General features: G+C 55.2%; 1 protein-coding gene across 1 annotated transcript in view; it reads right to left on the minus strand.

Annotated features, from left to right (window-relative positions):
* The window catches only part of TMEM63C (transmembrane protein 63C), a 33037-nt gene that overhangs the window by 8341 nt on the left and 8258 nt on the right, over window positions 1-16438 (minus strand). The window contains exons 2-5 of the mRNA XM_075031084.1: window positions 3955-4069; window positions 3461-3681; window positions 2991-3070; window positions 1770-1857 (exon numbers count right to left, since the gene is read on the minus strand). Coding sequence (XP_074887185.1) covers window positions 1770-1857; window positions 2991-3070; window positions 3461-3658 — 366 coding nt within the window. The 5' untranslated portion in view covers window positions 3659-3681; window positions 3955-4069. The remainder of the gene's footprint in view (window positions 1-1769; window positions 1858-2990; window positions 3071-3460; window positions 3682-3954; window positions 4070-16438) is intronic.

Here is a 16438-nt window from a genome sequence, read left to right on the forward strand (position 1 = left end):
AGAGTTCATGCAAGTTGAAGGTCCCTCTGCAGTCCTCCCGGCCATGGCTGTACCGAATAACACTCAGCTATCCGGCCCCTCCTCTTCACCCCTTTCCGGAGGGTTTATGCTGGCCTAGGATGGGAGGGACCCCAGGCAGCCTCCTGTGGTATTCCCTTACCCCCCCCACCGTGAGAGCTGGCAGCTTCTTCCTCCTCTACATCATCCAGCTTTAGCCACGCCAGGACCTTTGCTCCTATGCCACAGCTCAGCTTCATCTGGCGACCGCAGCAGGAGGCTTTGGAGGCACGGACATCGCTGCGCCCCTGCAACAGCTCCGCGGGGGCTGGACACCCCCTTAGCACAGCTGGGCTGATTTCTCTCCTGTGCCCCGTGGTGGGGCTCTGCTCTGGAGAACCATGTCTAGGAGGTTGTCCATGCAGACGCCAAGCTCCCTGGGTTGTAATTTCTTGGGTTTTCCAGAAACCCTTTGGAAAAAACAGCATTTATCAGCTGATTTCCAACTCTCTAGAATCCCCATGTGCAGGAGAGAGGTTGCACATTGCAGTCAATAGCTTGGTTATTCGTCTCAGGGTGAGAGAAATCCCATGCCTGCTCCTGGGAATTTGTGATAGTAACGGGAATTTGTCAGGCTGCTTTTATTGCAAACTCATCCTCCAACCCTGCTGCTGGAGGGATGCTCTGGTGCTTCCCCACAGAGAAGGGCTCCTGGGCAGGAATTTGGTCAAGCTCCTCCTCACTGGATACAGGCACCAAAACTTTATTTAGCTCTCCTGCCACATTCTCGCCTTCTCCAGCAAGCGTTTTCTATCTTCAACATCTATCTGTCCTACAAACCCTCTGGCAGGTTTCCTGCTTCTGATGTGTGAAGAAAAATCCAGTACTTGCTTTTATGCTCACTACAAATTTCTCCTTAAAAGCACTCTTCTCCCTGCCTTAGTGTATTTTACATCTAACCTTGCAGAGTTTAGATTTTCCTCATTTGGGAACAGCTTGACTTTTAAAAGGATGTCTTCTTACTTCTAATAATCTCCCTTAATCTGCTCTTTAGCCGTGCTGGCTTTCCCTGTGGTCTTTCTCACTTATTTTTTGATGAGCAATATACATTTGCCCAGAGCATCCGCTACTAAGCCTTTAAACAGGCCTCCTGCCACCTGCAAGGATTTTGATTCTTTACCTTTCCTGCCTAGTTTTTTTTTTAATAAGTCATGTCATTTTTTCATAGGCACACCAGGGACTGATTTTTGAGCTTTTGCTGCCAAAACCCAGAAAGAGATAGCAAAACATGTCCATCTGTGCTTGTTTCCAGCGAAGCCTACTTTATGCCTGGTGTGGTAGAGAGAAACAAAAGATGACTTTAAAACCCCCGCAACCCACCATGCCAGCAGAGGTGGAGGTGCAAGCCAGGGGACTCTGTCCTGCTGGGACCAGAAAGGCGTGCAGCGAGGCTCTGGCCATGTATCCGACTAGGTCCCCGCAGCTGGCAGGGAAGGCCATGCAGCCGGGAGATGCTCACCCCGGCAGGAGCATCCCCTCCAAGCTGCTGCTCAAGGTAGATGCCTCAGAACAAGCCAGGACAAAGAAACCCTCCAGCTTTCCTAGGAACATCCAGCTGCTAAAGGGTGTTAAGCAGGAAACCCTGCACTGGGGGGGTTAATTTCTCCCATTTAACTTCTGACCTGGGCTTCTGGTGAAGAGCAGGGCGGGCTGGGCCAGGACGAGCCCAGCCTGGGCTCCCGCTGCCACAGCCACCAGCCACCAGCACTTACCACGTCCTTGTTGTCAGCATCCAGGGGGCTGCTCTCCGATGGGGACTTCTCCTTCTCGCTCTGCTCTCCATAGAAAAGTGACGTCAAACTTTGCAGTGAGGGGTGGAGCGGAGGGTGGAGCGGAGGGGTGAGGCAGGAAAGAAGCAGCAGATGGAAGAGTATGAGCATCCTCGGAGAAGCTTCTCCTAGGAGAGCAGCCTGGAAAATACCTCCCCTCTCCCCGCACTCTGCACTGGGGCTGGACCAGTGACTACTGCTGGGCTCAGGGCAGCGGCTGCATCTTGCTGCCTCCGCACCAACAAGTCCCTGCAGCTTCTCTGTGGCCCAGGCCCACATTGCGGTGGCTCATGGGGAATTGGCCTTAGCTCCAGGACAAGGGACTGCTGAACCAGATTTTCTTCTATTCCACTGGTGTCAGCCCTCTCAAATGGTATTGCAGTAAAAAGAAATGTAATCAGAGCTTGCGTTTTAAGTCTTGATTGCCCCTTTGATCTCCCTGGTGAAGGGAAACATCGCCTGTCCATTGCCAGACTCAGCTCCAGAGCCCGAGGCCAAGAGGAGCTCGAGACGGGAGAAGGCAGGTGAGAGCCTTTTACAGAGTTTGCTTCTGCGGGCTGCCCAGCCTTGCAGAGACCCCCTCCTGTCTGCACCCACTTGCACAAAGAGAGATGCTTTGCTGTCCTGGGCACGCCATGCTCTGGCAGGCAGGCAGCTGTGGGCAGCACAGCCCGCCTGGAAATCTGGTCTGGGCTCTACTTTCACCAGTACACTGGTATTTTTTGTGGGATTCTGCACCTAGCCCAAAAGATGGGCCAGGCAAGCCACCTTGGTGACATGAGGAACAGCGTTATTGCTGTGTGCCTCCCTCCTCCTACTCATTCTGAGAGAGTGGCAGGGGGAGAGGCAGCGGCTCGGTCCCCACTTGAAAGCAGCTCTTGGGCCTCTGTCCTTCCCAGGACAGTGCCCTCCCTGGCACCGAGAGCACGGTCACCAGATGGTGCCTGCAAGAGGAAATCAAAGCTGGCCTGGCCTTTCCCTCTCCCTGCAGCAGATGGTGCCTGCGCCTCCATGGCCAAGGGCAGCCAGGCCATTCCCAGCGGGAAGGAGGGACAAGAACACCTGCTGAGCTTCTCCGTGGGCCACCCTGCAGTGCCGGCCCTCCTGCCAGCCCTTTTGGAGAGGCTGGAGCCATCGTCCGCGGTGGCCTCGCATCCTCCTCACCTATCATTGTCCATCAGCAGCGCCAGGCGCCCATAGTCCCAAGCTGCTTTCCGAAGGCAGGAGAAGACCAGGAGGAGAAGCTGGAAGAAGAGGGAAGAGGACAGGTGAAGGGTTTGCCGCAGGGTCTTGCCCCGTGGGGTCTCCTCACATGCCTCCCTTCTGTTTTCTCACTCATGAGCCCAAGCTTGTACAAAACTCCTGCCTCAAGCCAAACTGCTCCTGCTCTGTGATCTCGCCACTGCTGCCCTTTGCCCACCATGATGTGGGCAAAGCTCTTGGTCCCCACACTCACCCCCGTTCCTCCAAATTAGCCAGGTGCACCAGCACGCAGGCTGCGCTCGCGTGTGGCCGTCAGCACACCCATAACACACGCACCCACCCCCCCGCGCCGCCACGCTCACAGCCGGTCTCCGACGGCACAGCCGGGGGCTGCGGTGCCCGTAGGCACGGCACCCTCCTGGCCCGCTCACCAGCCAGAGGATGAAGTTGATGGCGAGCACGGTGGGCACGCCGCCGAACGGCAGCCCTTCCAGGACGGTGCTGCGGGAGCGGGCGCTGAAGCATTGCTCCTCTGTGCTGTTCACCAGGGCGTCCAGGAAGCTGAGCACGTCCAGAGAGGTGGGGCCGGCACCGTCAGGTGCTGGCTCCACCGAGTACACGCTCTCCATCGGTGCCGTCGTGGGGCCTCAGCCTGCAACGCAGGGGCAGGGGTGAGGATGGAGAAGCCTTTGCCTGAGAGGGGGCCGTGGCTCTTTCAGGTCCTCCAGCAAGGTCCAAGGAGCTCACTAAGGGCAGGGAGGGGAGAGGACTGACTGGTGACTTTGGAGTTTCCCCAGTCCCAGTCTCTCCCAGGGAGGGGCTGTGGGACACAGGGCGGGGGGTGTTGCTGAAGAGATCTCGCAGCTACCTCGTACCCTTTCCCCTCCCCATTAAACCCCATGCTATTTGGTTGTCTCCATCATACCTGAGACAGGTCTCTCACCACCTCTGCCCCTCAGTCCTGGAAGCTGGGCTGAGTCATGGCCACCCTGGTGTGGTCAGCAGGCAGGAACAAGAGGCCAAAGCATTCGCTTGAATTTCTGAGAGTAAGAGCAATGATGATGTTAACAACTGGGCTGCTGGGGCTACGCTGGCTTCGCTCCCCACAGCCAGATATCTACTGCATGTGGAACATCCCTAAGCCCTCCATTCTCCAGCATCACGACCTGTGTGACGCAGGAGTCATGGGACCTCCCTTCCATCTTTCCACCAGAGCAGAATTGCTCCTTACAAGGTATCTTGATGTCTTCAGAAGAATCAGCTTCTCAAAACCCTAAATGCCAGGCTTCCCTCCACTTCCCCAGGAGCTGATACCGCAGGCTGCAGTCCTCACTGGTATGAAATACTTAAAGGCCATTAATGGCCAAGATTGTGGCTTGTTTCCAAAACCTTTCCTACTGATGTGCTTTAGGTAGGAGAGGATCCTCTCCAAACCTGCAGTGCGTGGGACCCCTGGGAACAAGCACCCTACAGCAGCCAGCACGGCTGTTACTCATGGGGATGCCACAGATCTGCGTGCCAAGACAGTGCTGAACGGCTGCTGCGCTCACCAGAAGGACAGGAGGAGAGGGAACCAGCAGAGCAAACACTAACAAACACAGGGTGGGGACAACAGGGCCAGAGTCTCTTCTCCTCGTGTACCTGCCATGCCTCCGTGCCTTGGAGCTCCCCCAGCACCTTTAGTCAGCTGCTCCTGGTGCCTGGAGAGCTGTGTGGCCTTCAAAGGAGGACAACTATGACCATAGTGAGATCAACCACATCGCCAGGGTGACAGGCACCCTGGGACAGTGGGGGTTCTTCAGGGTGCTCTCACAATGGTCCATTAATAGGTTGTTGAGGGATTTTCAAAATTGGCAGCCAGGTTGGGTCCCTAACATCTCTTCTGAAAGGCCCCGACTTAGGATGTCTAGTACTTTCTAGGTAGATAAACCTAGAGGGCTGAAGACCCTGCTTAGGGGAAGATTGAGGTTACTGGTGTGTGTGGGAACAGATAGACAAAGAGGCATTGTCTTTGGATGCCTTGAGCAACGAAATATAATTTTAAAGTTGGCCGAGTCCAGAGCAAGGGCTTTTATCAGATGACCTCCAAGTGGGCCCTTCCAACTGCAGTTATTCTACGTCCCTATTCTTGGGGACTTGTGCTCCTGACAAGAACACCTTCTGGCCTGCCTGAAGTTTATAAGGAATTATACGAGTGCCTTGCCTTGCAAACATGCTGAGCACAGTACATTGTAACCAGTATATTGTGGCCAGTGGAAAGGCCACGTGAAACCTCAGCATGCTCATTAACATGTACTCCTGTGAGCTTTGTATTCAAGCCACTAGGCATTCACTCCTCTTCCTCCTTTTTAGGTACATTCCAGCCACAACTGGGACCCTCCTGCAGTGCCTGCAGTCACCCAGTGACAGCTGATCCTTGCTGCAGGATGTTCACAGCCCACATGGGCAGGACAGAGGAAGAGGAGCAAGAGCCATGGTCCAATTAAGTAATGGAGGAAGGTGCAAACAAAGACAGCCAGCACCTCCAGGAACCTGGAGATGCAAAGTGTTTATGGCGGTTTTTCCCATCAAGACCAAACAGGATCAACTCTTCTTCAACACCAAAGGCAACCTGATTGAGAGGTCCTTGGGGAGCACAGAGAGAACATGGACAAAATACCTTGGCTTAGAAAGGGGATCTTCCTGAGCTCTACATGGATTTGCTTTTGTTGGGAAACATTTACTTCTGCTCTGTCAGTGTGACAGATGGGAGACTACAGTAGCATGTGGTTTTATGTGCACTGCTGTAGCCTCAGCCTCTCTCAGTCCTGTCCTAAAGCTTCTGAGGAGCCCAGACACCCCCCACCCCGCGGCTGAGCAGACTGGGTAGGATGGGGGTGCTGGGACAGGAGCTGACAGAGGTTACACGTCTGAGACACTGACTCTCTTTGACCTCCTCGTTCAGGGAAAAGAAAGACTGAAGAAGAGGGAGGTTTTCAAACACAAGAGTTGATTAAAAAAAAAAAAAGGCTCTGACAGCCTGACAAATGCAATCAGGTGGACACCAGGGATTTTCAATCCAAGCTCTCAAGAGGGTTGAAGAACTTAAGAACTCTTCTTGGTGCCTGCAGCTTCCAAATTAAACAGAGAGAGATGGTGACTTGCTGTTTTCTTCATTTCTGAAGCATAAATTCCAGCCTAAAGAGAAATCTCCACTGGAAACCAAAGAGTGGCTGGGATGCATGGACCAAGGCTATGAGCCCAGCAGAGCCTGAGGCTCACCCCACTCCAGGGTTAGGCTGGCATCTGGTTACCTGCATAGATGCCTTGAAGGGATGTCAGAAGCCACTGAACTACAGGCATGAAGATCCCCATGACACACAGACCCATGGCAGTCCCTGTGCATATGGTGCAGTGTCACCTGGGGCATGGGCTTCAGTGTCTGCTACAGATCTGTCCATGCTGCCTACAGCATCTTCAGTTCTCCTCAGGTGTCCCTAGCCACATATATATTGATCTGGCCAGCCCGTGGTGTCCGGAGACATCATAGCCCAAGCTGGGACAGCTGACCCTTAGTGTGGCTCCCAAAAGAACTGCCAGGTCACCTGAGATATGCTGATACCGCTCCAAAGGGCATCCCAGTAGACTTCGGGCTGAAGTACCATCCCTGCAGCCAGGTATGAAGTGAGGGACGGGCTGGCAAAGCCTCCCTGTAGTGTCCTCAGTCATGGTCTGCCTCCCAGCCAGGGTTGGGAGTCCTGTACTTCGAGGCCCAGCATGGTCCCATCGGGATAACAACCCCCGAAGAGGAAACTCCAACAAGGGGAGACCCGTAGGAAATGAGTGGGCCACTCTGGCAAGCAGCAGCTGTTTGCCCTGGACCGCCTGCCTCCTGCTTGCCGCCAGGCGGCTGGGGAACCACCTGGGCCGCTGGGACCTCTGGCCAGGGTCAGCCCTTTCCTATGGAGATGCTCTCAATCTGTTCTCCCCATGTGCATGTCTGCCTCCCTCCCTCCCCTCCTCCTGTAAGCAGCAGAGCCATCGCCATCTGGCATTGTCAGCTGCTAAATAATTCATTGCCTTTTTGTTAACAAGGAGAGTGTGTCTCTGACCCAGGGAGCTGTTGGACTTCAGCAAATAAACAAGGAGACTCTTAGCAACCTCCAAGTCCCTTCTCCGCCACCACCACTCCAATACCCAGCAGTAAGATCCTGCAGCTTGTTTCTAGGCACCGTCTTCACGCTCGTAGGAGGAACATCCTGCCAGAGGATGGCAGCGTGAGGGGGATTTTTACAGGGATTGGTACGGGTTGTCTTTCCCTACCAAGTCCTTGTTGCTGTCCCCTTCCCCCAGTAGCAGATATTTTGCTCCTGGTGGCCAAAAGCAATGGGTTTCTCCTGGAGATGGTGCTAGTACCTCCTGCTGCAAGCTCTCCTGCCCACAAGCCTCCCAAATGCAAGCCTTCACCCACCCAGCCCAATCGGTTCCTGTCTCTCCACCCAGCATTGCTGTTTCAGTGCCAGACTCTTACTGCACAGAGCAATTTCAGGAGCAGAGGCCACCTGAAGCCACCTGTCCAGCTCTGTCCCCTCTCTCAGGCACCTCCAACTCCGTTGCCCAAAGGGGCCATCACGTCATGCTCAGGCCTGTAACGCAGCCCTTGCGGCATATCACAGCTCCTCTGGAGCTAATCTCAAGCTCATTTTCCTGCCTTTTCTCTGGTCCCTTCACCCTCAGATACCCACGGAAACCCACCTCCAAATACCTAAACCAGCACTTTTCTAGACCGTTTGTTCCAGCTGATCTCACCTTTTATGGTGCTGCTCTTAGAAAAGCTTATGCAAATTATATAGCTGCAGCGTTACCATTAAAATAACTATTGGGAACAACCAGCTAAAAGTAAATCATGTAAATGTTCTAGGAACAGCACATGCAGCAGAAACTGTAAGAGGAGATTTCTGTTCATGTGCACCAGGAACAGCTTGAACTCAGACCTGTAGGACATGTTCAACCTCCCTCCAACTGGAGGAGATACCTTACTTGGTATACAGAGTGAGAGATCACACAGGCACTGTAGGTCAGACTTAAAGTCACTGTTAAACACCTAAGCTAAATTTTCACACCAGACTATGAGATAATTCAGCATTTTGCAATACTCTGGTGACAGCACTGTGATCGTATCTTAAAGGTCCAAACAAACCCCACAGCATCGCCAGACCAGTTCCTGTTCCCAGCCACACCACTGCCATTGCGCTTCTCCCAATCTTTAAGGGCCAGAGGAGGAAGTATTATTGTAAATAACAGAGCTAGGTGGGTACCTTCACCTCCAGAAGGTGTTGGGAGAGCTTCCCGTTAGCTGTGCATGAGGCAGTGCCTCCAGATGCCAATGACGGACAGGTGTCCCTTGGCACAGCCACTGTCCTGGAGAAGTGACAGCAAGTGGCAAGTCAAGAAACACAGGAGTGGATAGGGTTGTGGCTTGGAAAAATGAAGCCATAAACATAGAGACAGAAACTGCAATACATGGTCTACCCAATCTAGGTCTTACTTAGAGGAAAGATGCTAAAATAGGGTCAGAAAACAAGCGGAGCAATAGAGAAAGGCAATCCTTCTTTCTCCTCTTTGTGACGGCTGTAAATGGACAGTGAACCTATAAGCATTGCCATTGAAAGTGATTTGCTGGATAATTTCTACAAAGCATTTCCAGTATGTAAGGTTTGCCTTGAATATTCAGTGCCCTGTTTGTTTTGTTGATACATCAGCATATGCTTCTCCTCTCCAGTTGGGTGGGCACTAATCCAGAGAATCAGATTTCCAATTAAAAATAAGGCATGTCTTTTATGCGAATGCAATTTTTCAAAATTTATCTTTCCCTTGAAGCACCCTGCCAGCAAACTCATTTACTAGGGGATTCACGGACAGCTGGAGTAGCAAAACACCAAAACAAAGTCTTGGGAGTGCTCAGATGACTAAGTGGGCCTTCTCGGTATGCCTGTGCTCACCCAGCCTCAGCGTGCCGCTCTGGCAGGGAAGGGATTACTCATTTCGGCTGGCAGGTGGGCAGCTGGGGCACAGGGCTGCTGATGGAGCTGCCTGTGGCCACGCAAAGCCAGCAGAAAAGCCAGGCTGAGCAGCCAGACTGTGTCTCCTAGAAAGCAAGCATCGCAGCTACCTGACTGCCTCTGCATCCTTCTTCCTTCACAAGACGTAGCCAGGCTGTGGGAGGGGAAAACGAGGACCACTGTAATGGTAGGATCAGGTTCATGCTCTGGTGTGTCCAGGACCGGGCAGGGAGGAGAACCTTCAGTGTCCCACCTTGTGGGACTGCAGTGACTGACCTTGTGGGACTGCAGTGATGGGGACGCCAGGAAACCCAAGTCACTGCCACTGACTCAGCACAACTAACAAATGACCTTGGGCTGGGAAAAGGCTCATCAACACCCTGTGCTGAGCTCAGCACACACACCATCAGAGGCAGTTTTGGCACCAAAGGCCATGGTGACCTCTCTGTCCCTGTAGCTCAGTGCACAGAAGAACAGGCACACCACAGGGCATATCCATCCCTGAAGGGGACGAGCACAGAGGGCATGGGACCACAGACACAGCCCTCCAAAACCCTGTGGGGGTCCAAGGCATTTCTCCCTGGCCCTCCCTTCACCCTTCCCTCTTAGGGTCATGGCCTGCAGGTCCAAAAAGCAAAGAGAGGGTCAGGATGCTGGTGGCCTGTGGGGCAAGCGGGTGTGGGGCAGCAGCATCCCTGGACAAGGCTCTTTGCACCACCTTCAGCATCTTCAGGGCAGGAGCCTGCACAGAAGACGAACCCCACCGTGACACTGCCTACCTCCCCGGGGCTGTGATCACAGAGACTGGAGCCAGACCCCGCTGGGGAGCCAAGGCGCTGGATGAGAAGAGATTGGTAGCACCAAGACTGACACTGGTGCGAATGCTGTGCCCACACCCCGCTAAGGCCACAGCACAGATAACCCACCAGCAGAAGACCCCGTCCCATCACAAGTAGGACAGCAGCTCCCTCACACGGGAAGTACACCAGCCTGTCCCGTTAGCCTGCCAGGAACCAGATGCATCTTCCAAACAAGGAGAACCACATAACAGGTGGCAACCTGGCTGGTGGGCTATGGAGGCTGAGATCAGTAAGGTTTGGAGGCAAAGGACCACTCTGCAGCAACTGATGACTCCTAAAAGGTATAAAACACCTGCTCAAAGACTAGTTTTGTCATTGCCAATGAAGATATGATTACCCAGAGAGGTCAGGAGGACTTGGCAGCTGGTGTCCCTTGTTCTCATATCACCCACAAATGACTACAGGTGCTGGGGTGCTCATGAGGATGGTGGGTATGAATGTGGGAGTGAGTGGGATCAATGAGAAAATGACTGTGAGTGCATGGCTGAGTAAAATAAACCTGCTTAAAGATGGTGGAAATAAACATAATCTTCCCCACCCATAAGCTCTAGCACTGCTCTCCCATGGAGGGGCATGAATGCCCTCCAGGCTCACTGCCAGCCAGGGCAGGATGATGGGGGGAGCGGTTGGCCCATGAGCCCACCCAGGCCCTGGGGATGCAAACCCCCACAGCCAGCCCCTTCCCCTCAGCGGTCAGCCCGCCTTTGGCACTGCCGCTCCCATCCCCAGTGTTTCATGTGTCCTCCCAGCCCTCTGGGAACTTCCCACGGAAAGGGATGGTGGGGAGGCACAGGAACCCACCGTGAGGGACCACACGGGCAGCAGGATGAGGGAAGAGGCGTCTGTTCCCAGGACAGAAAATGTGTGTCCTCCTCCCCACTCTCCTCTCCTCACCCAGCACTCCCAACCTGCCCTGCCAACACTGACCATCTAAACAACATAACCCACCAGGAGCGTGAGACTGTGACCCCATTTTGAGGAGCCAAGCAAGTTTTTCTGCTCTCAGGAGTGGCGGGTTGCCACCACCTTTGGGAAACCTTGCGCAGGGTCATGCTGCCCCAGGGACTCAACTGAAACCAATACTGCATTTGAGAGCAAAACCCTCCCCTGCCACGTCCCCCTGCAGTGGCTGCTGCATCGCTCCCAGCTCCTTGCCCTCCCCTCCTTCCCCAGCACTGCCATGCAGACCCGGGGTGGCCACATTTTGGCATTGGGACAGACTAAGCTCCATGTATGAGGTTTTTGAACGAGAAGGCATACCAGCCCCCAGCCTCCAGCGGGGCTCTCTGCAGGATGACGTTTGTGGCCTTCCTCTGCAGTACAGCAGCCACCTGCACAAGCCCCTTCTCCTGGAGGGATGCTGTGGAACAAGCAGGGCAGCACTGACTCACTGCAAAGCTCCTCAGCGTGAGAATAAAGCCAAACCTCAGGCAACCGAGAGCAAACGGTGCTTAGAGCGAGCTCTACAGCCAGGGAGGTTTGTTTGAGCCGGCGCGTGGGAGACGCTGTGCACAGAGCAGCTCTTCTCCAGCGCATCCTCCACGCATGTGCGAGCCAGCGGCTGCTGGAGCCAGCGCACGGCAATTGGGGAGGAAGAACCAGAGCAGAGTTTATTCATTCCACCTCCAGCCCTTTTCGCCACATTTGACTAAGCTGCCACTACAGGCTGGCTCTAACCTATGTTTGGTTTGTATTTCAGTATCCCCCTGTGTACACAGCGTGCTTAGCTCCTCACACAGCACTTTGTGTGTGCAAAGCACCGAGCAAATGTGAGCTAATTGGGCTGCAAGCTCCCAATGGCAGGCATCCATCTCTCCTTCTGCATCATGCACCCTTGCCTTCTGATAACGCTTAAATCAATGCTCCTCAGCACAAAGGATTACCCGGGCCAGGCCCAGCCCAAGCACAGGGCAGGGAGCTGCCTGGCTGCTAGTGGGCAACGACAGAGAGCAGAGAGCCAGGAAAGGTGGCTTATAATAAAGATGGGGGCAGACTTTTTAACAGGGCCTGTAGTGACAGGACAAGGGGTAATGGTTTTAAACTAAAAGAGGGTAGATTCAGACTAGATATAAGGAAGAAGGTTTTTTATGATGAAGGTGGTGAAACATGGGAACAAGTGGCCCAGAGAGGTGGTAGATGCCCCATCCCTGGAAACATTCAAGGTCAGGTTGGATGGGGCTCTGAGCAGCCTGATCTAATTGAAGATGTCCCTGCTTATTGCAGGGGGGTTGGATTAGGTGACCTTTAAAGGTCCCCTCCTTCAGCACCTTCAGGGCAGGAGCCTGCACAGAAGACCCAAACTTTTCTATGATTCTATGAAAAAGCCAGGCTGACTGCAGGGGCCGAAGACCCAGGTGGCTCACAAGTGGGAAAGAGGCAGGGAGTCACCCCAGGGTTCTCAGTTAACATACATGCATGGACACACACATGCACTCAGGAAAACAGTATTTCAGGAAAACAGTAAAGAGACCCCCTCCTCTAAAGAGGAGGTCCCTGCTCCGAGCTGGGATGCTGAATGCTATTCACAGTCCCCAGAGCAACCCACACACTTGCAATTAATTAACAAAGATACGTGCAGATGGGGACAACTCCTAGCCCCTGCTGCCTGCGTGACTGAGGGCCACCGCAGCAGCTGGCCCTAGGGAAGGGCTTGAGCTTCCCCGCAAAGGGTACCCCGGGTTGCTTATCGCCTGCCACTCCAGGACCACAGCATGCTGTGCCCACGCACAGCCAGCCTGGCAGCAGCAGCTCCCATTTGGCATCGAAGGCCAAGGCAGGCATCTCTCTGCAAGGCTGCGACAGTGGTGGGACGTCAGACATTTACAGGCAGATTGCTTCTTCCTCAACTCAGGTAACCATGCTCAAACTGAGGCGGATTTTAAGGCCTCTGTGAAGGAAACTGCCACCTCTGCTGGGAAAAACACTCTCTTGTGGAAACCTATATGGAAACCAGGAGCAGCTGTGCCACGGTTGGGAGCCAGCCCAAAGCTGTCCCTGCGGGTCATGGGCATCTTTCACAGTGCCACAAGGTGCCAGGAGCACTGTGGTCCCTGGAGGTGGGAGAAAAGGCAGGATGGAGGTAGGGGAAAAGGCAGTTCTTTCCTCCCCAAGTCCCTTCTGCTGTTTGGGGAGCAGGGAGCTGTGGGAGGTGGAGATGAGAGTGAGAGATTTATCTGCTGCCTTTTATAAAGCCACCTGCTGCAGAGAGACTGTCAGCCACGGGAGCAGCCAGCGCAGCTACACCGTCACCAGTGAGTGGAGGGAACCTCACCCCAGGGCAGAGGAAGAAGACTGGCAAGGAGAGGACTTGGGCTGTGCATGAGGGGGACGCAGACCGGGAAGCCCAATACCACACTGCTTGGACCAGGCAGCTCCAGTGGCTTTGCACCCCAGTGTCCTGCCCAGCCAGGATGGCATGGTGCACTTGGGAATGGCAGGCACCTCACCGCTGAGCTGGTGGAGAAAGCGGACGCGTTTCAAGTCTCCTGCGTGGTTGCTCTCAGCTGCTGAGCTCCAGCCAGCCCCCCTCACAGCTGATGCCCGCAAGCCTGCTGTGCAATGGGGGGCGAGTGCGGGCACATGGTGAGCTAGCAGGGGTCTGGCACCCACGGTGCTGGGCCCGGCTCTGCTCTACTCCAGCCTGCTGCTGCCTGATACGGACCCGGGGGCACCCTGCCACTGAGCACCCTCATTCCACAGCCTCCCAGGGGCCAGTATAAGTTGGGCAGTATCATGCTTGTCCCATTGATCCCCTTCTCCTTGGGCCACCTGTGCAGCTCCCTCCACACCGCTCTGGGGGAGGCCTTGGCACCGGGCTGCTGCCAGCCTCCCCCTCTTCGCTCCTCCCCAGCTTCGAGCAGCCACAACGTCCCCCACAGCTGATTCTGCAGCAAGAGCAAAGAAACACTCCTGCCCTGCCCAGCTCCCCTCTCTGCAAGCACAAAAGCTTCTTCTTGAGAGCAGTGGGTTACAACACTAGATATATACCCACACACACACGTAAAATACAATTTTAGAGCATCAGCAGAGCTAGAACATTTCTATTGCCTGTGCTCAGTGCCAGGAGCAGAGCGAGGTTTGGGCTACAGCAGGAGCCCACAAGCACACCATTTGCCAATCCTGGCCTTGACAAGGCTTTCCTCCCACCTCTGCCCAGCTTCCGAGCAGATTTGGGTAACACCAGACAACCGGCATGAATCACACCGCCCTGGGAGCATGGGAGCTGGCAGCTCAGTGAAGGCTCCTGCACCAGCGGGTTGCACAAGAGGGGACGGCTCCGGCAGCCACTGTGCTAGCTGCGTCCAGCCGTGCCAGAGGGATTAGCTCTCAGCATACCAGTTTGAGTCAATATGCATCAAAGGGAAGGGGAAGCCTTTGATGGTGAACACAGGGGCCTGCAACAGGAGGACAAGGGGAGAAGGTGCTCCCAAAGGCGTGACTCAGTCACCTCCATCCCCTGGAGACGTATCCATAGGGACCCTCCAAATTGCCACCTATCCCTCAGCGTGCAAGCAGATTTGGTCCTTGAAAAGGAGGAGGGAAGAGACTGAACCCTTCTCACGGTCTCAACACCAGATTGCTCTGCCTTTGCCTGGGCCGTGGGCCAGCCGCCTGCCCTCCCACTAAATCCTGCTCCCGTGCAGGGCCAGCCCACGCTGCTTTTCGCTGGGGCAGCGGAGGGAGCACACAGTCAGTCTCCATCGCTTGCTGGGGCACACATCCAGCCGGCTCTGCAGCCCACGCAGCCTTTGGGGGAGATCAGAGGAAAGCTGCTGCTGCTGCTGCGGCCAGGAAGGGAGACAGCTCTCCCAGGTGCACGTGGAGCTGCAGACACGCGGCTCTGCAAAGCACCGACAGTTCCAGCCTCCTCCCGGCACAACGGGTGCTCATGCACACTGACAAGACAGCTCATCCCCATCACTCCCATTGCCTCCAGGGAATTCCCCTTGCCCGGGAGACCTGAGCACAGCCCCAGCCACGTACCTGCTGCAGGGCAGAGCAGAGCCAAGCAGAGCAGAGCAGACAGCCCATCACACCCACCAGCCTGCTCTTGTCTCCTCCATGGAGGGGACCTGGGGAGTCAAATGGCCCTGAAGCATCAGAGATAACAGAGAAATCACGGGGCTGTTGGGACGAGCACATCAGTGCATCCAAGCCAGCAGGAGTGGGGACAAGATGCATGACAAGGACTGGGGTTCAGGATCCCCCCTGCCACACACCTACTGCAGGTGGGTGGCCCAGCACACGGGGGTGAGCGGGGCACAGACAGCACGCAGCCTCTGCTGTGCCAGTGCCGCAGGCTGGCACTGCCCGCACCCACGGTGCTGCCTTCCTACCCAGCTCTGGCTGTGCCCACGGGTCAGCACCTGCCCACAGCCAGCGCAAAGGGCATCGGGAGTGATGGATGTGATGGAAGAAAACACAAGAAATGGTTTCTTTCCCTCCGGGCAGACAAGGAAGTGTCACATCTGGACATGTACAGCAGCCAGGCTGGGAAAGGGACAAGGCATGGGGAGGAGAGAAGCCGTGGGCCGGTAGGCGCAGCATCACCCAGAGGACGTGGTGAGACAGATGGCAGATTTGGCAGCAGGGTGGTCACGGAGCGACCCGCAAGCTCTTCCTGCTGCAAGAGCAGACAACACAACACTGCGTAGGGGCTGTCGGCCCCACCTGGTAGGTTTGCGGGGGGTCGCATCCTTTCAAACTCACCACATCCAATAGCCAGCATCAGAGATGCTCTGTGGGCAAGTCAGCCTTGGAAAAAGGCTATCTGGGATCAGGGGAAAAATGGGAAAAAAGACCGGGATGGCAAGTTTTAGGGGCAGGGAGGCAGAAAGATTGTCCCTGGTTTCTCTGCACGAGCCTGCCTTTCCTGCACACAGTGCCACACAGCCAAGCTGGTGCTTGGGGAAGGGCTGGCAGCCCCTGCGCCCCTCTGCCCACCCTGCCCGCCATGCGGGGTGCTCAGGCAGCCACCCCCTGCCCTCCACAGCATCACTGCTCTCGTGGAAGAGAAAAGGAAAGGAAATTAAACATGAGATGCTGCAGCAGATGGCTGCAAAAGGAGCCTCCCCAGGCCTGTGCCCCCTTGTTCCATGGTGCTTTGGGCACAGCAGCATCGGCACCAGGAATAGAGCCAGCCTAAGAGATCTGGGGGCCCAGGCAGGGAGCAGTGTCCCAGCAACAGCCACTGCAAGCCTCTCCACAGCCCAGTAGCTATTGAGGCCCTGCCACAATTAGCAGGAATCAGACAAGCTCTGTGTCCGTTTTGGGAGAGATACTCTTGGATGCAGCATTGATATGGAGTGGTTTTCACAGTGGCTGGCTGTCCTGGCCTTGCCCCAGCCCGGGTCCCTGCCTTCCGCCTGGTTTTGGATATGCTGTTCTCCCTGCCTGCATCCCCACCCAGCACATCCCAAACCTGCCACCGTGAACGCTGCTCTTGCCTGGCTGGGCTGACCCTGCAGTGAGCGCCCTGAGATCCAGTACTCAGCCTCTGCAGCACCAG

The sequence above is a fragment of the Buteo buteo genome, chromosome 6, assembly GCF_964188355.1.
Source record: "Buteo buteo chromosome 6, bButBut1.hap1.1, whole genome shotgun sequence".
NCBI classification, from domain to species: Eukaryota; Metazoa; Chordata; class Aves; order Accipitriformes; family Accipitridae; genus Buteo; species Buteo buteo.